Source organism: Hemiscyllium ocellatum, chromosome 35 (genome assembly GCF_020745735.1).
Source record: "Hemiscyllium ocellatum isolate sHemOce1 chromosome 35, sHemOce1.pat.X.cur, whole genome shotgun sequence".
Lineage (NCBI taxonomy): Eukaryota > Metazoa > Chordata > Chondrichthyes > Orectolobiformes > Hemiscylliidae > Hemiscyllium > Hemiscyllium ocellatum.
Genome location: NC_083435.1, coordinates 39313844 through 39340445, shown reverse-complemented (window position 1 = coordinate 39340445; position 26602 = coordinate 39313844). Strand labels below are relative to the sequence as shown.

Here is a 26602-nt window from a genome sequence, read left to right as displayed (position 1 = left end):
CACTTGGTTCCTTCACCCAGATGGATCATTTCCCTCTAATTACCTGATCAATTTGTTTACTCATCTTAAACAACTCAATTAAATCATCTCTGAATTTTCTACATTCAAGGCAATACAAACCCAGTCTGTGAAATCTGTCATCATAATTTAATCAGTTTATCTGTGGAAATGATGACGTATATCTCTCGGTTCTATGATTGGTCAATAAGCACACCTATAAATGACTCTTTGTCTAACGAAAGTACAATTGTTCATTGTATGTTACAGCGCTGGGTTGGCAGACTCTGATTTGCCTAGAAGTATGAAAACTTCTTGGCAATCAAGAAACCTTACAGAGTTTGCATAAGGTTTATATACGTTAATCATCATCAGACATGGAGCATGATCGCATAGTAACAACCATTCAATGTATGATATCACTTCATGGGTAGTTGCTTGAACCAATGATATTGATTAAATCATAATGGTACATATCACCTTTACAAAGATTTGCAGCTTGCAAAATGTGGTTTAGTATTTCCTCTACGAGGATTCGCAGCTTGCAAATGTGGTTAGTATTTTCTCATCTTATCCATCTACCTCTTCATGCTAGTAGTTTTAGTGGTTTGTTATTTATATAGATTTAGGGACTAGTTGCGGCGCAGGGAGCCATTTTGTCCCTAGCTGCAATTAACTGTTAACTGTTACTTTGCAATTTAATTTAGCATTACAGAAGCATTTTGTGCAGCTCCTTTATCCAGTTTGTCCTACCTCCTAGAGGCCCATATGCTCAGAAGCACTCTGGTGAATCTGCATTGCATTCACTCCAAAGCCAAATAAATCCTTCCTGAGGTGTGGTTCCCAGAACTGAACACAATTCTCCACGTAAGGTCTGAACAGAGCTCTGTACAACAGGTACATATGTTGCACAAGGTCACTTTGGTTTTGGGGAGAGGTTGTGGGTCATCCCTTCTCTTTATGGTAGTCTGACAGTATTGTTGCAGTTTTGACAGAGGAAAGCAGATACACAGGTTCTTTATGTGATCAGGTCAGGTGATGGATAGATAAACAAGTTGTGTATCAGACAGGCTCAACATCTTCACCACTTGAGCTTGAGAAGCAAAAAGACTGACCAGGAAGCAAGTGAATAAATGTGCTTTTCAGAACAAAGGTGTAGAAGGTGCATCTGAGTGAGGGACAGATTGACAAACACAGAAACATTGTGTGAATAGAGGGGCAAAAAGCAGAGAGTTGGGAATTAGAAACCACTATAAAACTCACCTCAGGGAAGAGGATCTTATAGAGTCACAGAGATGTACAGCACAGAAACAGACCCTTCAGTCCAACTTGTCCACATTGACTAGATCTCCTAACCTAATCTAGTCCCATTTGCCAGCACTTGGCCCGTATCCCTCCAAACCCTTCCTTTTCATATATCCATCCAGATGCCTTTTAAATACTGTAATTGTACCAGCCTCCACCACCTCCTGTGGAAGCTCATTCCATACACGTACCACCTTCTGCATGAAAAAGTTGCCCCTTAGGTCCTGTTTAAATCTTTCCCCTTTCACCTTAAACCCAATGCCCTCTTGGTCTGGACTCCCTCAACTCCCCTATCCATGCTCCTCATGATTTTATAAACCTCATTCAGGTCACTCCTCAGCCTCTCTAATGCCCCAGCCTATTCAGCTTCTCCGTATAGCTCAAGCCCTCCAACCATGGTGACATCTTGTAAATCTTTCCTGAACCCTTTCAAGTTTCACAACATCCTTCCTATAGGAGGGAAACCAGAATTGCACACAATATTCCAAAAGTGGTCTAACAAATGTCCTGTACAACCACAACATGATCTCCCAACTCCGATACTCAATAGTGTTTCCAGCAAAGAAGAGCATACCAAATGCCTTCTTCATTATCCTATCTACCTGCAACTCCACTTTCAAGGAATCATGAACCTGCACTCCAAGGTCTCTTTCTTCATCAACACATCCCAGGATCTTACCATTAAGTGTGTAAGTCCTGCCCTGATTTGCCTTTCCCAAATACAGCACCTCACACTTATGTGAATTAAACTCCCATCTGCCATTCCTCAGCCCATTGGCTCATCTGATCAAGAACCTATTGTACTTTGAGGTAACCTTCTTTGCTGTCCACTACACCTCCAATTTTGGTGTCATCTGCAAATGTACTAACTTTACCTCCTATGTTCACATCCAAATCATTTCTATTACAAGAATTGAAACTGTTCGGTCCTTGTCCATCTCTGTTTCTATTGGTGGGATTGTATGATGGTAACGAGTTCTGTCCTATGTCACGATAGTTCAGTGTCATTTCTGGCCATTGGAATTGTGAGCCAGACTAAAGCAGAGGGATTTTTTAAAAAAATCTGTCTGTAGTATTCTGAGAGCTCCCCTGGTGTGTGTGTGTGTGTGTGTGTGTGTGTGTGTGTGTGTGTGTGTGTGTGTGTGTGTAATGGTAAGGTGAGCCAGCTCTCAGGCATGGGCATGGAGTAGAATCAGACTCTGCTTTAGTTGGGGATGTGATGCTGCCTGACCTGCTGTACTTTTCCAGCATCACACTCTCAACCCATATCCTCTTCAGGTGACATGTGTTTGACTAATACCATGGAGAATGTTTGTCCTGTTCTGTCTGAAAGGACTACTCACCTAAGTATGATGAGGGAGTAGGGGTGAGTCTTTGCAGCCCTCAGACCGTCACACCTCAGTGTAATAACAATGTGATGTGTTCACCTTACGCTCTTCCAAGATTTGTTTCATGTTCTCGGAGAGAATTTGAAAAATTTTGAAATGTGATTTCAGGTGATTCAAAATAAATTCCCTCATTGTCACCTCGTGTTTCTGTTAATCCTGAACACAATAAAATGATCAATGTCACTATGGTAACTCATTAGAGCCTGTCAAGGATACTGAAGTAACCACATGGACAAATGCAAAGTGGACAACTGTGTATCCATAAAATGCGATGAAAGGTTTGTGAAGTTATCACAATAACTCCTCCCAATTGATCTGACCCTCAATTTACTGCCCCCATTCTATAGTCATTACAGAGACTTCTGATAGTTAGTAGTTCCCACCTCCTAAGGAACACTGAGCAACAGGAGACGATAAATGAGAATGAAGGGATGAGGAACACTCAGAATGGGGAGAGCATGAAGGAGAGCGCAGGGATGAAGAATGCATCATCAAGAGAGGACAAAGGAGAGCACAGGGACGAGGAACAATCAGCATCAGGAGAGGATAAAGGAAAGTGCAGGGATGACGAATACTGAGCATCATAGAGAAGATAAAGGAGAATGCTGCAATGGGAAACACTAAGCATCGGGACAGGATAAAAGAGAGCACAGGGATGAGGAACAATCAGCATTGGGAGTGGATTAAGGAGAGCGTAGGGACGGAGAACACTGAGCGGAGGAGACGATAGAGGAGAGTGCAGGGACGGGGAACACTGAGCATCAGGAGAGGATAAAAGAGCACGGGGATGGGGAACACTGAGAATCGGCAGAGGATAAAGGAGAGTGCAGGGACGGGGAACACTGAGCATCAGGAGAGGATAAAGGAGAGCACAGGGACGGGGAACACTGAGTATCAGGAGAGGATAAAGGAGAGCACAGGGACGGGGAACACTGAGTATCAGGAGAGGATAAAAGAGAGCACAGGGACGGGGATCACTCAGCATCAGGAGAGGATAAAGGAGAGTGCAGGTACAGGGAACACTGAGTATCAGGTGAGGATAAAGGAGAGTGCAGGGACAGAGAACACTCAGCATTGGGAGAGGATAAAGGCATGCGCAGGGACAGGGTAACAGTGAGAATCAGAAGAGAATAAAGGAGAGTGCAGGAACGGGGAACACTCAACATCAGGAGTAGATAAAGAAGAGTGTGGGGACAGGGAATACTCAGCATCAGGAGAGGATAAAGGAGAGTGCAAGGAATGAGGAACACTAAGCATCGGGAGAGGATAAAGGAGAGCGTAGGGACGGGGAACACTGAGCATCAGTAGAGGATAAAGGAGAGAGCAGGGACGGAAAACACTGAGCATTTTTGGGAGAGGATAAAGGAGAGTGCAAGGACGGGGAACATTGAGCATCAGGAGAGGATAAAGGAGAGCGTAGGGACGGGGAACACTGAGCATCAGGAGAGGATAAAGGAGAGCGTAGGGACGGGGAACACTGAGCATTTTTGGGAGAGGATAAAGGAGAGTGCAAGGACGGGGAACACTGAGCATCAGGAGAGGATAAAGGAGAGCGTAGGGACGGGGAACACTGAGCATTTTTGGGAGAGGATAAAGGAGAGTGCAAGGACGGGGAACACTGAGCATCAGGAGAGGATAAAGGAGAGCGTAGGGACGGGGAACACTGAGTATCCGGAGAGGATAAAGGAGAGAGCAGGGACGGAGAACACTGAGCATTTTTGGGAGAGGATAAAGGAGAGTGCAAGGACGGGGAACACTGAGCATTGGAAGAGGTAAAAGAAGAGAGTGCAGGGCAAGGTACACTGAGGATCAGGAGAGGATAAAGGAGAGCGCGGGGAGGGGGAACACCGAGCAACGGGAGTGGATAAAGGAGAGTGCAGGGACGGGGAACACTGAGCATGGGAAGCGGATAAAGGAGAGCGCAGGGTTGCAGAACACCGAGCATTGGGAGAGGATAAAGAAGAGTGCAGGGATGGAGAACACAGAGCATCAGGAGAGAATAAAGGAGAGTGCAGGGAAGGGGTACACTGAGCATCAGGAGAGGATAAAGGAGAGCGTGGGAACGGGGAACATGACCGTGGGAAGGGGATAAAGGAGAGCGCAGGGATGCAGAACACCGAGCATTGGGTGAGGATAAAGTAGAGTGCAGGGACTGGGTACACTGAGCATCACGAGAGGATAAAGGAGAACGCAGGGAGGGGGAACACTGAGCATCAGGAGAGGATAAAGGAGAGCGCAGGGAGGGGGAACACTGAGCATCAGGAGAGGATAAAGGAGAGCGCAGGGAGGGGAAACACTGAGCATCAGGAGAGGATAAAGGAGAGCGCAGGGAGGGGGAACACTGAGCATCAGGAGAGGATAAAGGAGAGCGCAGGGACGGGGAACACTATGCAACAGGAGTGGATAAAGGAGAGTGCAGGTCGGGGAACACAGAGCAAGGGAAGGGGATAAAGGAGAGCGCAGGGATGCAGAACACCGAGCATTGGGAGAGGATAAAGTAGAGTGCAGGAACTGGGCACACTGAGCATTGGGAGAGGATAAAGTAGAGTACAGGGACGGAGTACACTGAGCATCAGGAGAGGATAAAGGAGAGTGCAGGGACCAGGAACACTGAGCATTGGGAGAGGATTAAGGAGAGTGCAGGGATGAAGAACACTGAGCATCAGGAGAGGAAAAAGGAGAGCGTGGGGATGGGCAACACTGAGCATCAGGAGAGGATAAAGGAGAGTGCAGGGCAGGGTACACTGTGGATCAGGGGACAATAAAGGAGAGCACGGGGAGGGGGAACACTATGCAACGGGAGTGGATAAAGGAGAGTGCAGGGATGGGGAACACTGAGCATGGGAAGGTGATAAAGGAGAGCGCAGGGACGTGGAACACTGTGCATCGGGAGAGGATAAAGGAGAGTGCAGGGACGGGTTACACAGAGCATCAGGAGAGGATAAAGGAGAGCGCAGGGGATTCGGAACACTGAGCATCAGGAGAGGGGAAAGGAGAGTGCGGGGATGGGGAACACAGATCATCAGAAGAGGATAAAGGAGACTACAGGAACGGAGCTCAGTGAGCATCTGGAGAGGATAAAGGAGAGTGCAGAGATGGAGAACATTGAGCATTGGGAGAGGATAAAAGAGAGCACGGGGACAGGGAACACCGAGCTTCAGGAGAGGATAAAGGACAGTGCAGAGACGGGGAACACTGAGAATCTGGAGAGGATAAAGGAAAGTGCAGAGACGGGGGACACTCGGCTTCTCTTCAAACAGGACACGGAGATGTGAGAGAAAATTGGAGCGAGGGCACAGGAAAGTGGTATGCTGATTGATCAGTGAGTAATTAACGTAGGGACTGTATTTAAAATAAATATTTATTGGGAAAAGTATTATTTATGATTTAATCTAATGTAAGAGTTGAATATAACTTTGTGACGTGTCAGAGGAAGCCAGCCGAATGAAATGTGTCGCTTGTCATACGTGCCAGTGTCCCCAATGACCATGTGAAGGAGTTGCTCCCAGTTGCAGAAACTGGAGCTCTTGAGTTTTGGAGCTTGTGTAGCAGCCGGAGAGACTGTGGTACATCCATGAGGCTCAGAGTTCCCTTGATAGCATGTTTGGAGAGGAGGTCACATCGCAGCTTAAGGGACTAGAGAAAAGAAATGAATGAGTGACCACCAGACAATCCAGAAGGAACAGACAGATAGTGCAGCAGTCGCCTGAGGTTCCACTCCCTAACCAGTATTCCATTTTAGATCCTGTAGGTGCTGACCTTAGAGGATTGTTGTCAGAGCCAAGCTTGACCATACAGGGGGGGAGGAGGAAGAAAGGAAGAGCAATAGTGATAAAGGATTGTTTAGTCAATTGGGGTAGGCATGCATTTCTGCGGTCAAAGACATGGCTCCAAGATGGTGTGTTGCATCCATGTTGCCAAGGTCAGGGATGTCACTGAGCAGCTGCAGTATGACTTGAAAGGGTAGGGTGATGAGTTCAGCGTTGTGGTACATGTTGATACCAAATAATGTGGGAAAAGTGAGGTCTTTCATCACAAATTCAAGCAGTTGGGCAGCACATTAAAAAGCAGTGGTCTGGATTCCTCCTGATAATGTGTGCTAGCAAGTACAGAAATAGGCTGGATGAATGAGTGGCTCAAGAGTTGGTGCAAGAGGGAGGGATGTTTTGGATCACTGAGACTGTTTTTGGGGAAGGCTGGAGATGTACAAATGGGATGGTGTACACCTGAACCACATCGAGGCCAACATCCTTGCAGATAGCTTTGCCCCTGCCTTTGGGAGGCGTTTAAGCTAGTCTGACAAAACACTACAACATATGTATTACAAGTACCAAACTTTTCTCTCCAGCTCACTTACATTATCTGCACAGTCTTCACAGTCATTTATCCAAGGCTAGCACCAGTCTGCTGGCACTGTGACTTTTACCCCACTAACTTTAACTGTCTGTATGTCTTGTTTGTTATCCAGTAATCGTACATCTGTGGTTCCCATTTACTTTCTATTACTGACAAAATGACTAAAGCATTAGATTAGATTAGATTACTTACAGTGTGGAAACCCTTCACTCACTTAACCCCTCCAGAATTTGAAATTGCTTTGATCACTGCTAAGAGTTTTCTGGAAGTGGTAGATATAACAGTGGATTGTTTGAAACCTTTGACTTAAACTAAGAAATTTAGCAGGTAAATTGAAGGTAAAAGCAAAAGCAGAATTTTGTAAGGACGAAATGCTTCAAGTAATTAAATAACACTAAGATTTGGAAGAAAGAAACTTGAAATTGGTATCTCACTGCTAAAATTAACTAAGATAATGTTTGAAATGAAAAGACTTGAATTGAAGAAAAGAGAAATAGAACATCATATCGTAATGATACATTGAAATGGAAAGAGATGGAATTAAAAGAACTTAAAATCCAGAGAGATAGGGAAATTAGAGAACATCAGCTGGCCATGAGACAGCTCCCAGCAAAGAAAGATGGAAAAGTTACTAGTTTTAGAGAACACACAGAAAGTTATTATTTGAAAAATAAAGACTTAATCAAGAAATGGCAACCACCTCAAATACCAGCCAATAAAGAATGGGCATTGGATCTTCAGGTGATGTTCCCATCTAAGTCATAGAGTCATAGAGATGTACAGCACGGAAACAGACCTTTCAGTCCAACTCCTAACCTAATCCATTCCCATTCGCCAGTATTTGGCCCATATCTCTCCAAACCCTACCTATTCATATACACATCCAAATGCCTTTTAAATGCTGCAATTGTACCAGCCTCCACCACTTCCTCTGGCAGCTCATTCCATACACGCACTACCCTCTGTGTGAAAAAGTTGACCCTTAAGTCCCTTTTATATCTTTCCCTTCTCACCCTAAACCTATGCCCTCTAGTTCTGGACTCCCCCACCTTAGGGAAAAGACATTATCTATTTACCCTATTCATGCCCTATTTTATAAACCTCTGACAGGTCACCCCTCAGATATGAAGGTTAATCAATTGGCCATGCTAAATTGCCCGTAGTGTTCCGGGATGTGTAGATTAGGTGCATTTGTCAGGGTAAATGTACAGCAATAAGGTAGGGGAATGGGTCTGGGTGGGTTACTCATCGGAGAGACAGCGTGCGGACTTGTTGGGCCAAATGGCCTCATTCCATACTGTAGGGATTCTATCTATTCTATTCTAAATTTGCACCTTTAATTCTGATAAAAGCTTTTGAACAACCTTTTAAGAGGAAATAGATAGATTGTGTGGGACCCCTACGTAAAACCAGGAATAGTAACCAATTTTTAACAATGTTGGCTTTTTCCGTATGAGTTACTGAAACAGTGTTGAGGAAAATAGCAAAAGTGGCAGTGATGAAGTTAATTACATTTTTTACAAGATATAGATTACACTAGATTAGATTCCCTACAGTGTGGAAACAGGCCCTTCGGCCCAACAAGTCTAAACCGACCCTCCGAAGAGCAATCCACCCAGACCCATTTCCTTCTGGCTAATACAGCTAACATTATGGGCAATTTAGCAAGGCCAATTCACCTGACCTGCACATCTTTGGACTGTGAGAGGAAACCGGAGCACCCGAGGAAACCCACGCAGACACGGGGAGAATATGCAAACTCCACACAGATAGTCGCCCGAGGCTGGAATCGAACCTGGCGCTGTGAGGCAGCAGTGCTAACCCACTGAGGCACCGTGCCGCCCCAATATGGGCCAATACTTGTAAGCATCGGAGGCTGAGGGGTTGACCTGCTCGAGATTTATAAAATCATGAGGGGCATGGATAGGATAAATAGACAAAGTCTTTTCTCCGGGGTGGGGGAGTCCAGAATGAGAGGGCATAGGTTTAGGTGAGAGGGGAAAGATATAAAGGGACCTAAGGGGCAACTTTATCACGCAGAGGGTGGTGCGTGTGTGTGGAATGAGCTCCCAGAGGAAGTGGTGAAAGATGGTGCAACTGCAGCATTTAAAAGGCATCTCGATGGGTATTTATGAATAGGAAGGGTTTAGAGGGATATGGGCCAAGTGCTGGCAAATGGGACTAGATTAGGTTGGATATCTGGTTGGCATGGACAGGATGGACCGAAGGGTTTGTTTCCGTGTTGTACATCTCTATGACTCTAAGTACATGAGATGAGAAAATAAAGAGAAATTGTTAAGTTCAAAGACTATGCTTCCAACCTATATTCTGGGGTTCATAAAGAAACTGACTAATGTATACTAAAAGGTATTAGAAATGTGCTCAATCGATAACAAAAACAAAAACTAAAAATGTTAAAATGTATGAGATGTTGTGGGAGAGATTTTGGTGGGAACCATTAAAAGCAATGTCTGCTGGATCTGACCAAATCAAAAAGAAACTTAATGCTGTGAATTATGCAGTGAGTACTTCACATAGCAGAAAGAATCAGTGTTGACATGTTAGAAAGACCTTATGACAGGGACAATAAAATTGTCGTAAAATAGAAATACCAGAACAATTGGACAATGAACAAAAAATTGAAAATTTAAAAGTTGTTGCTCTAACAATTAGGTTGGAAAATATGGAGTTGCTTAAAAGGTTATATTTAATATTTAGAAAATGATTGCAGTGATTTGAGGAGGCAGTTTCAGTATTAGAAATCAATTTGTGGGAATAGGTCGAGAAAAACAGTTCTAGCTATTCATGTTAATGTGAGGTGGATATGTTATTTATAAAACTCCATTCAGAGAGATTAGGTCAGGTGAGAGAAAAGATTAAATTCATGATGGACAAAGGCATTATTGAACCAAGTCATTGTAGCTAGAGTTCCCCTAATATGATAATGCTGAAATAAGATGGGTCACAAAGATTTAGTACTAATTATTCGCAAAGTCAACGTGATAACAAAGAGGACTTATATCCTATTCCATTGAATGAATTTGATTTGCATGATTTGTCACAAAAATTAACTTGTTAAAAAGTGATCTTTCAAGTTTTGCACACTAATAGGCCCCAGAGATATCAGCTTTTGACACATCAGCTGAACTTTACCAATCCAAGTCAACCGACTGGAATGAAAAATGGACAAGCAACATTTCAAAGAACAACAAGTAAAATAATCTGAGGACTATGTAACTGTGATGATTGGCTGTTGTAGTCAAACTTGGGAAGGACATTGAAATCATTTGACTGAACTGTTTAATTGGCTTTTTGTAGCCAGTTTGGTTATAGATCTGGCTAAGAATGAATTTGCCAAACCAAGAATTTGGGACATACCATGGGACAAGGCCAATGTAGCACCTAGACTAGTGATTGTAAATGCCATTTTGGATTTTCCCATGCCTTGAAAAAATGTGAAATTCTCCGATATCACAGAATCCCTACAATGCATAAAAAGGCCGTGCCAGCCGTTGAGTCTTCACCAACCCTCCAAAGAGTATCCCATTCAGACCCCTATCCCTATAACCACACATGGCTAACCTTCCAATCCTACATATCCCTGGATGCTACAGGCAAGTGAGCATGGCCAAACCACCTAACTTGCACATCTTTATACTGTGGGAGGAAACCGAAGCACCCTAAGTAAACCAATGCAGACCCAGGGGTATTGTGCAAATTCCTCACAATCACCCAAGATTGGAATCGAACCTAGTTCCCTGGTGTAGTGAGGCAGCAGTGCTAACCACTGAGCCATGCTGGCCACATGTTGTCATGAGATGACTTTATTGAATTATGAGAAGTTATTGAAGTTGGCTGTTGGTACCAGCAACATTAATGTGGGGGCTGTTTTTCTGCAAGTTGAGGAGATGGGAATCTAATGGCCTGTCAGTTATGTTTTGAAGAAATTGACCATATATCAGCAAAACAAAATCACGGTTTATAAAGAGACATTCAATCTTGTGTAATTCTGCATACGTTTGATATATACATCAGCATCAATATGGCAGATAGTGTTATTTATACAGGTTGCAGTCCTTTAATTTTCTTGGAAAAGGTTTGAGACAAGAACCCAAGGTTGTTTCATTAGAGCTTAATTCGCCAACCATAATTAAAAATTGCTTCTGCACCAGAAAAGGAAAATATTATAGTGGGATGTCTTATTAAGAGCACTCGTGAAGGACACTGAGTGATGGACTTGTAAAATAAGGTAGCTCTATCATTTATTGTGTGTTTCATGTCAGCATTTTATAATGTTCATATGACAATAAATCAGTCAGTAACTAATAATTTGACAGATAATGAAAATGCTTCCTAAAGACTTGCATTTGCCTCTCGAGGTCAAAGGTGTGATGTAAGGTGTGCAATTTATATATTTTTAAATACTCATTTTGGTGTTTGGATTTTCAATGTGGGCTTTGGTCTGTCTGTATATATGACGGGATTTAACAATTAACTTGAAAGTATTTCTTTAGCCTTAGTGATTTCTTTTAAAAACAGTATGAGAAAGAAAAAGAGAAAGAGAGAGACTTCCTGGAGGGTAATGGGGTTTTGTTTCCATTGGATTGTTTTAAGAGTGAACAGAATATTATTGAGCATTTCAACAGTTTCAGTTGGAAGGATCAGAATTGATTGATTATTTGGCTTGATAACAGCTCTTTTGGTTTCAGTTTGCAGAATTCTTGGCTGAAGCTAGAAATATACAGTTGCTTCTGAGAAAGGGAGATAGTTTAGAACTATTAAGAAATAGGTTACTTCACTGTAAGGAGTTTAGTTTTAAAGTTCCAAATCTGAAATGTTTAATTAAAACTTTGAAGGGGTTACCTTAATATGAGAGGATCAAAGTTTAATTATGTGAATACGCAAAGAAAAGGCTAACAGACTTTGAACTGACTCTTTCACCTCCAGTTAAGTAAATTTAAATGTATTGGAGAAGGGAATATATAGGTGTTTGAGTGCTGTAAAAGGGTGCTTTTTGGATTAATGGTACAGTATTTTACCAAGTGTAGCAATATTTTTAAACTTGTGGAATAAGTAAGTAGTTTGATTTATCTATGTTTTTCTTTAATTTGTGCCATAAACTTGTTTGTGAGAACAAAGTCCGCAACATTTTGTGTTCATATTTCAATGAGAAACTGCCCTGTTAAAAGCAAATTTAAAAACAAAATATGGTCTATCAAGCAAGACTTTAGTCAGGGATCGGACTTGTCCAATAATAACATCTGCACTTAACATCAGTGCTTCACTTTCAAATGAAATTTCAAAAAAATTAAGAAATATCCTTTGTGATGCTTTGGAGTTGATTAGAACTTGTTGAACTGTTCACAAAAAAAGACAATATTCAGACTCTCTCAATGTGTGTAGTGTTGTTCAGTTTGTGTAAACCCTCTGGATACAAACACAGCGGGCTGTCCTCACTGCCTGGGGGTTACTCCAAGTCCTGTTTCACTGACATCACACTGCAGGGTGACTCCATTGTTACATCATCATCCCTCAGCACTGGTGATGTCATCACTAGTTGTTTGATGGGAGTGAAAGTTGCTTCTTGTTCTGTGTCCCAGTCCCACTGAACATCCTGCACAGTGAGACTGGGCTCTGAGGGCAGATCGGCAAGATCTTCACTAGGTTGTTCCTATGTGAATTCACTGATACTCCATGAGGTCCAACAACTGTATGAAGGCTTCATTAAAGAACTCAGTTACAACCCTGTGTGAATCCTGTGGTGTCCAAGACTGTCGGAGATATCGCAAAAGCTTTACTGTAAAGATTATCCTTGAAACATTATTCCCCTGTGTGGATCCTCTCATGGAATAGCATCACCATGACATTGAGAACCATTTGCTGCACGCATCATGTGTGTTGTGTCTATGCACAGAAGTTCTCTGACTGTGAGAATTAATTATCTTTGATCTCGCACTTGAACAGTTTCTCCCCTGTGTGAATCCGTTGGTGTGCACGGAGACTTGATGCGGCTGAAAATGATTTGTCACAAATCTCACACATAAACGGTTTCTGCCTTGTGTGGATCCTCTGATGAAGTAGGAGACTTGACGACCTGGAGAATGCTTTGTCACATACCTCACATATGAATGGTTTCTCTCCTGTGTGAATGCGCTGGTGTCTGCGAAGGGCTGATGAATCAGAGAATGATTTGTCACACACTTCACACGTGAATGGTTTCTCCCCTGTGTGAATGCGTTGGTGCACACGGAGGAGCGATGAGTGAGAGAAAGACTTGTCACACACTTCACAGCTGAATGGTTTCTCTCCCGTGTGAATACGTCGGTGTATGTGAAGGTTCCCTGACTGGGAGAATGATTTATCACACACCTCACATGTGAATGGTTTCTCTCCAGTGTGGGTGCGTTGATGTCTGCGGAGATATGATGAATCAGAGAAAGATTTGATACACACCTCACATGTGAATGGTTTCTCCCCTGTGTGAGTGTGTTGGTGCATGAGAAACTTCGATGACTGTGAGAACGATTTGTCACATACCTCGCATATGAATGCTTTTTTCCCTGTGTGAATGCGCTGGTGATTCACGAGGTCTGATAACTGTACAAAATCCTGGTTACACATTTCACAACTGAATGGCTTTTCTCCAATGTGAATGTGTTGTGGATGCACAATCATTGATGAGTGTGCAAAGTCTTCATCACTTTCCTCGCACTTGAAGGCTGTCTCTTCCATTGTTATTGTTGTGCTCTCAAGTGTACAACAGACGCAGTGTGTGTGACATTAGATCTTATAATCCCGTGGAATCCTCCTCACACACTTCACACTTGAACAGGCTCCTCCTCCTGTAGAAATGAGTCAGTGATTCTTGAGGATAAATGAATAACTGAAGCTCTCATCACACTTGGAGCCACTCACACTTCTTCCCAGCCTCACCCTGACCGATCACCCACAACCGAACCCTGAGAAAGGTTGGTTCTGGTGGAAGGCTCCAGACCACTGACCAGTTTCAGATCTGACGATGTGTCAAAGCTCCCCTGACCCGACCGATTTCCAGATGATAGTTTCACTGCCCAACCTCCTCTGTGTTGAGCAATGCTGTGAGGGGACTAGCTGTCTTCCTGCAGTTGTGCAGTTGTTCCTTGGGTGATGATCAGGATCTATGTGCAGAGTCTATCCTCTCTGTATTATCTGGTGTAGTACGGTGAAATCCTTCTGTAAAACCATAAAAGGAAACGTGACTTGTATCAACAATATTGACTCCACAGTTTCAGGTCAAACAAGTTCAAAGAAAACTACCACGCCCTCCCAAATGATGAATGAGTCCTTTTCACCATGTTCATCATCACAGGGGAAGTAGACTAAGGACAAATCCCTACACTGGGTGTCCATAGGATGCAGTGAGCCATCAACAGCACCAGACTGTATACCAGCACAATATCACATATATGATTATCATCAAACTAGTAGATAACAGGTCAGGAGCAACTCTGGGGTTACTTCAGAGTCCAGGTTTTTAGCAAAGCGCAGGACACTACTGAATTTGTTTCCACCACCCTGTCAGACAATGCATGGCCAATTTAAGTTATGTAAATACTTTTCTCCTCAATTTGTCACTTATTTTTCTGTCAATCATCCTTTATCTGAAAACATTCTTTATCAATTAGTGTGCAGTTGGAAACAGTTTCTCTTTATTTGCTCTATCTAAATCCATGACAGCTTAAAACATCTCTGATTTTTCTCTTCTAAGAGAAACAATCCCTGCTTCTCCAGTCTAATCACATCTCAATCAAATCTTTTCTATACTCCAACATTGTCCAGACTGAATATGCAGCCTCCATGAGCAAAACTTAGTCTACAGACCAACAAGTGTTCTGAAGACCAGGCATGCAGCATTCAGGTCAGACAACCCAGATCTATACAGAAAATCTAGTTATTACTTCTGCAAAGCCATCAGAGATGCCAAGTGGCAGTACCAGACCAAGTTAGAGGCCCAAACCGTAACCATATGGACTCCTGCCTCCTGTGACAAAGCCTAAACAACAAAACAGGATAGAAAATTTAGCAGAGCAAGACAGCAGACAAAGACACATCCCTCCCTGATGTGCTCAATGCTTTCTATGCTCAGTTTGAGCAGAATGTCAGTGGCGCGGTGTCACCTGGCCCAACAGCCCCAGATGCACCCCTGCCGTTATTATCTGTCACCACTGCAGACTTCAGATCGGTCTTCCTGGGAGTCGACCCAAGGAAAGGCACAGGCTTGGACAGAATCCCCGGCTGTGCATTCAGATCCTGTGCAGACCAGCTGGCAGAGGTATTCACTGACATGTTCAACTTCTCCCTCCTACAAGCCGAAGTTCTCACCTGCTTCAAGAAGACCACAATCATCCCAGTACCTAAAAAAAGCACATGCAACATGCCTTAATGACTACTGTCCAATGGTTCTGACCTCTATAATTGTGTTTTGAGAGGCTGGGCATTGCGTACTCCAACTCCAGTCTCCCGGCCTGCCTTGATCCCATGCAATTTGCCTACCAACATAACAAGCCCACAGCAGATGTCATTTTCCTAATCATGCTCTCATTTCTGTAACAACTGGACAACAAGGTCATTAACATCAGACTCCCGCTCATTAACTACAGCCCTACGTTGAACACCATTATCCCCTCCAGACTGATCTCAACATTCCATGACCTGAATCTCAGCTCTCCCTCTCCATCTGGATCCTCGGCCTCCTGACCCATAGACCACAATCAGTGAGGATAGACAATTGCACCTCCTCTGCAATGATACTCAACACTGGAGCCCCCTAAGGATATATTCCCAGCCTCTTACTGTACTCACTGTACACTCAGGACTTGCCAAATTCCAAACGAATGCCATCTACAAGTTTGCTGACAACACCACTGTGGTGGGACGGTTATCAAACACCAATGATTCAGAATACAGAAAGGAGATAGAGGACTTGGTGATGTGGTGCAATGATAACAATCTCTCTCTCTCTCAATGTCAGCTAAAGAACTGATCATTGACATGAGAAAGAAAGGAGGAGAACACACCCCCACCTACATCATCACAGTGGAGATTGAGAGTATTGATAGCGTCAAGTTCCTCAGAGTGACGATAACCCATAACCTGTCCTGGACCTCCCACATAGGTGTGGCAGTGAAGAAGGCACAACAACATCTCTTCTTCCTTCTGGTGGCTCAGGAAATGTGGCATGTCCATAACAACTCTCAGCAAGTTTTACAGATACACCACTGAAAGCATCCTGTCTGGGTGTATAATGGCTTGGTACAGTAACTCCTCTACCCAGGACCATAAGAAACTACAGGAAGTGGTGTGCACAGTCCAGACCATCACAGAAGCCAACCTCCCATCCACCGACTCCATTTACACATCTTGTTGTCGCGGAAAGGCTGCCAACATCACCAAAGACCCATCTCAGGGATGCTCTCCTACAACCTCTTCCATCAGGTACAAGCTACAGAAGCTTGAACACACACACACACACACACACACACACACACACACACACACACACACACACACACACACACACACACACACACACACACACCAGCAGGTTCAGGAACAGCTTTATCCCTGCCGTTATTAGACTCATAAATGCAGACCTTGCCTTGTGTACGTCCTGTGTGGTGTAACCGGTATCTGTTACTCAGTCCAAGTTTCTCTCAGCCTTGATTTGTACCTCCTCGCTGACTATGATCTGCCTGTACTGCACGCAAACAAAGCTTTTCAATGTACTTAGGTACACGTGACAATAAATTAAATCAAATCAAATCATATTGTCAAAAAACTCTGGGACATCTGGTCGTCATGAAAAACTTATATAAATACAAGATTTTGTTCTTAACAAAAGAAATAGAAATTAATATAAAGAAGATACATGTGTGAATGAAAAATGATGGATAGAAAATATAATTGAAATCAGGCTGAAGAGAGAATGATCAAAGCTGTGGTGAAAAAGCAAATAGGAAAAGTAAAGAGGAAGTATGAAGAGACTGGCAGCTTAAAAAAAAGGAAACCCGAAGTTTTATTTGGCCTGTGAATAGGAAAAAGGTGCAGTGAAAGGAGGAGTGGGGCCAGTTCAGGATAAAAGGGATACTTTCCATGCAGGCATGATTAACTAAATGCTTTGTATCTCTGTCTACAAAGGAAGATGTTACTGCCCACTCAAAGAGGAAAGAGGAGGAATTTGGGTTGCTTAGAAGGTTCAACATTGATTGGGTTAAGTACATCCAAGAATACAGAGGGAAGTGAGAATGAAAATTGCAATATTGTTTCAGTCCTCCTGAGACTCAGGAAAGCACAAGAGGACTGGCGATTTTGCAAACGTTATGCCATTGTCTAAAAAGAGGATTCAAGGATAAGCCCAAACAGCACAGACCAGTCAGTTTAACTTAAGTGTTCGGAAAACTCACAGAAACAATTGTTCAGAATAGAATAAACAGACAAATGTGAACGTGCAGTTGATTCGGGAGCCCCAATACTGACCTATTAAGAGAAAATCAGATTAAATAACTTACTGGTGTTTTTTGATGAGACTACCATGAAAGTTGATGAGAGCAATGCTGTGAATGTGGTCCACATCGTCTTCTAAAAGGCATTTGATTCAATCCTGCACAAAAAACATTGTGAACAAAAATAGAGCTCGTGGAATAAAAGGGACAATAGCAATGTGAATACAACATTGGCTGAGTGTTAGAAAACTGACAAATGCATTGCAAGATTTGTCAAGGTTTGCATTTTTGGGCTGGGAGTAAGGCTTACTTGGAGTTTCCAGAGATCAGAATTTGACCCAGTCCTTTAATTACCCAGGCCCTGGAGTACAGGGGAGAACTTCAAAACTTGCAAGTGATATGAAACTTGGAAGCATAACAAACTGTGCAGAACTTCAAAAGCACATTGACAAGATGGTGGAGTGAGAAGACAGATGAAGCTCAACAAAGTATGAGGTGATGCATTTTGATTAAGTTAGATTACTTACAGTGTGGAAACAAGTCCACACCGACCCTCTGAAGAGCAACCCACCCAGACCCATTCTGCGACATTTACCCCTTCACCAAACACTATAGACAATTTAGCATGGCCAATTCACCTAATCTACACATCTTTAGACTGTGGGAGGAAACTGGAGTATCCAGAGGAAACCCACGCAGATACGGGGTGAATGTGCAAACTCCACAAAGACAGTTGCCCGAGGCAGGATTTGAACCCAGGTCTCTGACGCTGTGAGGCAGCAGTGTTAACCACTGTGCCACCGTGCCACCCTTTGATACGAAGAACATGAAGAGACAGCATAAATGAAGGATACTACTCTAAGGTGGCCCCAGTAGCAGAGTGGCGATAGGAGTGGACAGAAGGTGACAGGAAGACAAAAGCAAATAAATCATATAGTATCCTCAGCTTTATTAATAGGGTGTAGAATAGAAGGGGTTATGATGAAATTATGCAGGTCACTTCTTCTAGCTGGAATATTGTGTTCAGTTCTGGGCACTGAATTGGAGAGTATGCATAAGAGATTTAGGAGAATGCTTCCTGGGATGAGAAATTTCAGTGAGGAAGTTAGATTGGAAATGTTGGGACAGTTCTCTTTGGATAAGTGAAGGATGAGATGGGATCCGATCAAAGAATTCAAAGTAATGAGGAGTCTGGACATAGTAAATAGGCAAACCCATTCCAATGCATGAAAGGATCGAGAATGAATGAATGGACACAGATTTAATATAATTCATAAAAGAAGGAAAAGTGAAATAAGAAAACATTTTCACACAACAAGAAGTTAAGAATACTTGAGAGTCAGGTGTAGGCAGGTTCAACCAAAGCACCCAAGCAGATTATCAGATGGTTATTTTAAGAATGAATATTGTGTAGGATGACAATAGAGAAGGCAAACAAATAAGACCACAGGAGATTATCATTTGGATACCCAGAGAGTAACACAATGGGCCGAATGTCCTCCTTTTGCACTGTAACAATTCTGTAACTCAGACTTTTCTCAGAAGGTTACAGAGTGAGGATGGTGGTAGACTTGGAGAGATTTTTAAAAGACAGATAATATCAAGGTCCTAACACACAGAGAGAATCGATTATTCACAATCCACAGGATAATAACCAGCACCATCACACACATAATTCAACACCAGGAAATCAATAAGAATCTGCATCTCCCAGATAATAACACCTCACCTTCCCATATTCAGGAATGAGCCATCAACAAAACTCAGCCTGGAAATCAGAGGGAAATGCTTCCAATAAACACACTCAATATCCAACACACAGCTCCAGTCACACAGTTCAGCACAAAGCACCGAGTAAACAGCTCTCTCAGCTGGATCTTCTCACACAGCATAAGGGACATTTCCACCCCTGATTACCCACAGGATAGTCAGACTGCCTGAAGATTGGTGGGATATTATGGGATACAATTTGTATAAAAGCTGCCCCTTCACTCACCATCTCCTCACTTGGGTTTCAGTCCCTATAGGAAGTGAACCAGCTCTGGAAGAGGAAGAGGAGACAATAGGCAGAGTGGGTGGACTCTCTGATTGACGTCTCTCACAGTCAATCCAAATATTTCTGGAGCAACATGAGTTTCCTGAAACTTGGGAAACTGACCGGGGAAATGGAGGTGACTTTGAGCAGCAGATCAGGTGGGGATTTAAACTTGTCACTGTCCCATCTGAATAAAACCTCAGTTATTGCAGCTGCTGTCTCAGTTCCCCTGGTAAATGTTTGACAGAGATTTCCAGTGTGGGAATAGCATCCTTCATCTTCGGAGACTTTCAAACTTATAACAGTGTGGGATGTGTTTGACAACAGATCAGAAACGGAAGACCCACAGCATCCAAGGCAGTGATGATGTGCAGTGGTGGGATCAGTGTATGTACAGGAGGGAGAGGTGGTGTGGGGGGGGAGAGAAATTGACAGAGGGACATATGACCATATGAATTAGGGACAGAAATATGTCAGTTGAACTCTTGCGTCTGCACTGCCATTCAATAAGATCAAAGCTCATGTGCTTATGTTCCAACATCCAAGTTTTCTCCACATCAACTTCAGTAACCTTTGATTACATACGACCAATAGACCAAATCCACTATTAAAAACTTCAATTACTGCACCTTCTTTGCCTTCTGAGGTACAGAGTTCCAAAGTCACACAACCCTCTGAGAAGCATTTCCCTTCATCTCTGTCCTAAAAGAGCACCTCCCAATTTTAAAAGTCCTGGACTCACCCACAAAAAGAAACATCATTTCTACATCCACCTTGTCAAGCTCATTCAGTATCTTATCAACTTTAATCAATTGTCCTCTCGTTCTGTAAAGAAAATACAGTCTAACCAATCCTTCCTCAGAAGACAACCGAATCATTCCAGGTATCAATCTAGTAAATCTTCTCAAAACCACCTAAATTTGGAGTCCAAAGCTACACAAAATATTCAAGGTCTTATCCACACCCTGTATAAATGAAGCATAACATCCTTAATTTAATGTTTCTCTTCTAACTAAATATTGCAGTCCATTAGTCATTTTAAATACGTGTGGTACCTGCATACTATTAGTTGTGATTCCTGTGTTAGAACGTCTAGATTATTCTGCACCTTGGAATTCTGGAGTTGTTTGTAAACTTTTTTTTAATTCTTCCTGTCATTGCAGACAATTTCTCCACATTTTATCTCATCTGGCAGGTTTTTTTTCCACTCACTTAAGCTACTGATATTGAAATGCATTTGAGGGACATAGGAAAGAGAGACAGAAGAGATGATTACAGAAGTGAGGGTCACAGGACCAAGTAGCACAAGAAAGAAGGGTACATGAGAAAAGGAAGAGTGTTACAGGATGGTTGGACACAGGGTGAAGTGACAGGGTAGGGAGAGGCTCAGGAGGGAGGGAAGAGGAGGGAGACGTTCAAGAAAGAGGGGTAAAGGAAGGAGGGGCACTGGACAAATGAAGAAGAGAGGACAGAATTGATTGACTGTTGACGTTTGGAGTGACTGTGATTTGGAGATTGCCTCTATGACTTGGGGAGGGACAACACACATGATTGAATCACAAAGTCTGGGAATAAATTTAACGAGGAGATTGACTCTGTTTTGGGGGAGGTTCTTGGCATGTGGATGTTGCTGGCAACATTGGCATTTATTGCCCATCCCTAATTATCCTGGAGAAGGAGCTGGTGGTAAATATTCTTCATGAACTGTTGTAAATACTGGGGTTGAGGACACCCAGAGTGTTGTTACAAAGGGAGTTCCAGCTTTTTGAGCCAAAAATACATTTCCAAGTCAGGATGGTGCATAGTTTGGATGGGAACTTGCATGTGGTGGTGTGTCCATGTATCCATTGCCCTTATCCTTCAGATGCATGAGATTACAGATTTGGAAAGTGATGTTGAAGCAGTCATGAGGAACTGAGACAGTACATCTTATCGATATCATAAATTTCTGCCACAGCATGTTGGTGGTGAAGGGAATGTATGTTAAAGGTGATGATGGAGTGCCAAAGGATGGCATTAAATGTCTTTATTATTGTTGGATAAGTATCCAGGTATTTCATCACACTCCAGACTTGTCCTGTGGATGATGGTATGGATTCAAAAGTGCTGCAGTCTTGCTGTCCAGTTCTTATAATACCATAATATATAGGAGCAGAATTAGGCAATTCAGCTCATTGGGTTTGCTTTGCCAATTAATCATGGCTAGCATGATCCTCAAGCCACAACCTTCTGCCTTCTCCCTATAATCCTTGATCCTCATACTAATCACAAACCTATGGAGGGAGATGGGCCAGGTGCTGGCAGGTAGGACTAGATTGGGTTGGGAATTCTGGTCGGCATGGACGGGTTGGACCGAAAGGTCTGTTTCCATGCTGTACATCTCTATGATTCTATCTGCCTCTGCTTAAATACACTCAATGAATTGGCTTCTACAACTTTCTGTGGCAATGAGTTCTATTAATTCACCACCCTCTGACTGAGAAAAAAATTCTCATCTCAATTCTGAAGGGTCATCTCTTCACTCTGAGGCAGAGCCTCTCCTACTAGTGGAAACGTCTTCTCCACCTCCACTCTATCCAGGCCTGTCCATATTCCATCATTTCAAATGAGATCCCCCCCTCATCCTTCTAAACCCCATTGCGTATCGACCCCAAATCCTAAACTGCTCCTCATATGACAAGCCCTTCATCCTGAGGATCATTCTCTGGACCCTCTCCAATGCCAGCACATCCTTCCTTAGATACGGGGCCCAAAACTGCTCACAAAGTTCCAAATGCGATCTGACTGTAGACTTTTACAGCCTCAGCAGTGCACCTTTGCTCTTCTATTCTAGCTGTCTTGAACTGAATGTTAATGTTGCATTTGCCTTCTTCAATGCCGGGTTAACCTGAAGAGAATCTTGTTCGAGGACTCCTAAGTTCCTGTGAGCTTCAGATTTCTGAAGCCTTTTCCCATTTAGAAAATAGTCATTGACTTTTTTCTTTATATCAAAATATATAACCTCACACTTTCCCACATTGTACTCCATCTGCCACGGCTTTGCCCAGTTACCCAATGTCCAAGTCCTTCTGCAGCCTCCCTGCTTCCTCAACATTACCTGTCCCTCACCTATCATTGTGTTATCTGCAAACTTAGCAACAATGCCCTCAGTTCCTTTGTTCAGATTGTGAATGGATAATCTGAATAGTTGTGGTCCCAACCCTGACTCCTGTAGAACTCCTCTAGTTACTGCTGGCATCCTGAAAAAGGCCCCTTAATCACTACTCTCTGCCTTCTGCCAGTCAGTCAATCTTCTATCTCTGCCAGCACCTTGCCCCTAACACTATGGGCTCTTGATTTAATTATGAGCCTTCTGTGCATAACCTTGTCAAAGGCCTTCTGGAAGGCCAAACAGACCACATCCACCTGATCTCCTTTGTCTAACTTGCTTGTCACCTCCTTTAAGAATTCTAAAACATTTGTCAGACACGTCATCTCCTTGATGAAGCTGTGTTGATCCCACATCCAAGTACTTAGCAATCTCATCCTAAATAATTGCACTCTAAAATCTTAACATTGGAACATTGTGTGCAATTCTGGTCTCCTTCCTATCGGAAAGATGTTGTGAAACTTGAAAGGGTTCAGAAAAGATTTACAAGGATGTTGCCAGGGTTGGAGGATTTGAGCTATAGGGAGATGTTGAATAGGTTAGGGCTGTTTTCCCTGGACCATCGGAGGTTGAGGGGTGACCTTATAGAGGTTTATAAAATCATGAGGGACATGGATAGGATAAATAGACAAAGTCATTTCCCTGGGGGTGGGGGAGTCCAGAACTAGTGGGCATAGGTTTAGGGTGAGAGGGGAAAGATATAAAAGAGACCTATGGAGCAACATTTTCACTCAGAGGGTGGTACATATATGGAATGAGCTGCCAGAGGATGTGGGGGAGGCTGGTACAATTGCAACATTTAAAAGGCATATGGGTGGGTATATGAATAGGAAGGATTTGGAGGGATATGGGCCGTGTGTTGGCAGGTGGGACTAGATTGGGTTGGGATATTTGGTTGGCATGGACAGTTTGGACCAAAGGATTTGCTTCCGTGCTGTACATTTCTATGACTTATGACTCTGACACTCCAGGATTTCAGAATTAATGTAATCCGCTGAATCAGTTTCTGCAGTTTCAGTTACTAGTGGTTTACCAGTGCAAACATATTACAGGGAACATTCAGGGACTAGAGCCTACCTGGAAGATGAATTTCCTGTTTTCAGTGGCCATATGGATATTGACTTATTTGCGATTGTCTTTCTGCTGCTAGTACTTAAAAACTTATTACTACTCTAAGATGAAGTTCAAATGACAATCAAGACTTGAATACAAACTTTTTTCTTCATCATGTGTTCTTTACTCAATTGCAGTAGATATTACCTATCTCCTGTAGCATGAAAGTATTAAAATTGCTTTAGCACTTTGCATAAGCTGGGGCCATTTTTCTTTGTTTAACTTTGCGAATATCCAAGATATTGTTTATTTATTTTAGATAGAGATATGGCTCTTGTTTGTGCATTTTTTTTGACTCATGCCAAATATGAATTTCATCCCCGAGAAAACAGTACCTCGTATATAAGTCATCTTTAATTTCAGCTCAAAAATGGTCGCCAAAATTCGACCTATACACGTGTATATATGGTATTGCTACTCTCCAGTGCTGTCTTAAACATACAAAATAAATCAAAATACAGAATATGAAGCTGGAAAAAAAACACAAAATTTATCTTCTAGCCTTATCGCAATAAAGTTAGTGGGTATTTGGAACAACTGCTTCTCGCTCTCCCATGGGCCTTGATCAGGGTTCATCTATCCTGATGCTTTTTATGACAAGGCTTTCTAGAAATCACATAACTGGTAATAACTGCTTGCTTTTCTGCAGAACCTGCTGGGATTGTTGTGAATAGTATATGGCGTAGGAAGGCAATTGTTTCATTTGGTTAAAATAGAGGAAAGCCTTCTAATAACTAGCTGAGTTGAATGAAAATGTCTGCCTAGCTAATCTGTCCCTTTTCTAAAATGAAAACCCTCTAAAATGATTCTTGGTGAAACCTATTTATTGTTTTGTAAAAGTCATTGAATAAATATCTCAAGATTGTATTTCCTCAGCAAGTTGTACTTGCAGGACACAACTGTGCGTGGTTAGTGACCACATGTCAGGGGCAGGGAAATTATGATGCGGTGAGGCATGACTTAGGATGCGTTGATTGGAAAAATAGGCTTCAAGGGAAGAACACAAATGATATGTGGAGATTGTTCAAGGAACAGCTAATGGGTGTCCTTGATAAGTATGCACCAGTCAGGCAGGGAGTTAAGGGTCTTGTGAGGGAGCCGTGGTTTAATAAGGAATTGGAATCCCTTGTGAAAGGGAAGAGGGCGGCCTATGTAAAGATGAGGCGTGAAGGTTCAGTTGGGGCGCTTGAGAGTTATAAGGTAGCCAGGAAGGATCTAAAGAGAGAGCTAAGAGCAGCGAGAAGGGGACATGAAAAGTCCTTAGTTGGTAGGATTAGGGAAAACCCAAAGGCTTTCTATAGGTATGTCAGGAATAAAAGGATGACTAGGGTAGGTATCGGTCCAGTCAAGGATAGTAGTGGGAAGTTGTGCGTGGAGGCGTAGGAGATTGGAGAGACATTAAATCAATACTTTTCGTCAGTATCCACTCAGGAACAGGACACTGTTGCTGATGTGAATATTGAGTCACAAGTGATTAGAATGGATGGTCTGGGGAATACTGGAAAGGGTGAAAATAGATAAGTCCCCTGGGCCTGATGGCATTTATCCTAGGATCCTCTGGGAAGCTAGGGAGGAGATAGCGGAGCCATTGGCCTTGATTTTTATGTCGTCGTTGTCTACGGGAATAGTGCCAGAAGACTGGAGGATAGCGAATGTGGTCCCCTTGTTCAAGAAGGGGAGTAGGGATAGCCCTAGTAACTATAGGCCAGTGAGTCTCACTTCTGTTGTGGGCAAAGTCTTAGAGAGAATTGTAAGGGATAGGATTTATGAACATCTGGATAGGAATAATGTGATCAAGGATAGTCAGCATGGTTTTGTGAAGGGCAGGTCGTGCCTCACAAACCTTATTGAGTTCTTTGAGAAGGTGACCAAGGAGGTGGACGAGGGTAAAGCAGTAGATGTGGTGTATATGAATTTTAGCAAGGCGTTCGATAAGGTACCCCATGGCAGGCTAATGCAAAAACTAGGACGTATGGCATTGAGGGTGCATTAGAGGTTTGGATTAGGAATTGGCTGGCTGGAAGGAGACAGAGGGTAGTAGTTGATCGTATAGGTTCATCTTGGAGTGCAGTTACTAGCGGTGTTCCACAAGGATCTGTTTTGGGACCATTGCTGTTTGTCATTTTTATTAATGACCTAGAGGAGGGGCTTGAAGGCTGAGTGAGCAAGTTTGCGGATGACATGAAAGTCGGTGGAGTTGTGGACAGCGAAGAAGGATGTGGCAGGTTACAGCGGGATATAGATAAGTTGCAGAGCTGGGCAGAAAGGTGGCAAATGGAGTTCAATGTGAAGCTAAGTGTGAAGTCATTCACTTTGGTAGGAGTAACAAGAAGATGGATTATTGGGCTAATGGTAGGCTACTTGGTAGTGTGGATGAGCAGAGGGATCTTGGTGTCCATGTACACAGATCACTGAAAGTTGCCACCCAGGTAAATAGTGCTGTGAAGAAGGCATATGGTGTACTGAGCTTTATTGGTAGAGGAATTGAGTTCCGGAGTCCTGAGGTCATGTTGCAGTTGTATAAGACTCTGGTGCGGCCTCATCTGGAGTATTGTGTGCAGTTCTGGACGCCATACTATAGGAAGGATGTGGAGGCATTGGAACGAGTGCAGAGGAGGTTTACCAGGATGTTGCCTGGCATGGTAGGAAGATCGTATGAGGAAAGGCTGAGGCACTTGGGGCTGTTCTCATTGGAGAACAGAAGGTTTAGGGGAGATTTGATAGAGGTGTACAAGATGATTAGGGGTTTAGATAGGGTTGACAGTGAGAACCTTTTTCC

At 43.0% G+C, this 26602-nt stretch overlaps 1 protein-coding gene across 1 annotated transcript in view; it reads right to left on the bottom strand.

Moving 5' to 3' along the window:
- LOC132832642 (zinc finger protein 271-like) overlaps window positions 1-19548 on the bottom strand; it is a 100871-nt gene extending 81323 nt beyond the window's left edge. The window contains exons 1-3 of the mRNA XM_060850723.1: window positions 19524-19548; window positions 17594-17685; window positions 13001-14258 (exon numbers count right to left, since the gene is read on the bottom strand). Coding sequence (XP_060706706.1) covers window positions 13001-13778 — 778 coding nt within the window. The 5' untranslated portion in view covers window positions 13779-14258; window positions 17594-17685; window positions 19524-19548. The remainder of the gene's footprint in view (window positions 1-13000; window positions 14259-17593; window positions 17686-19523) is intronic.
- Between the last annotated feature and the right edge of the window lie 7054 nt (window positions 19549-26602).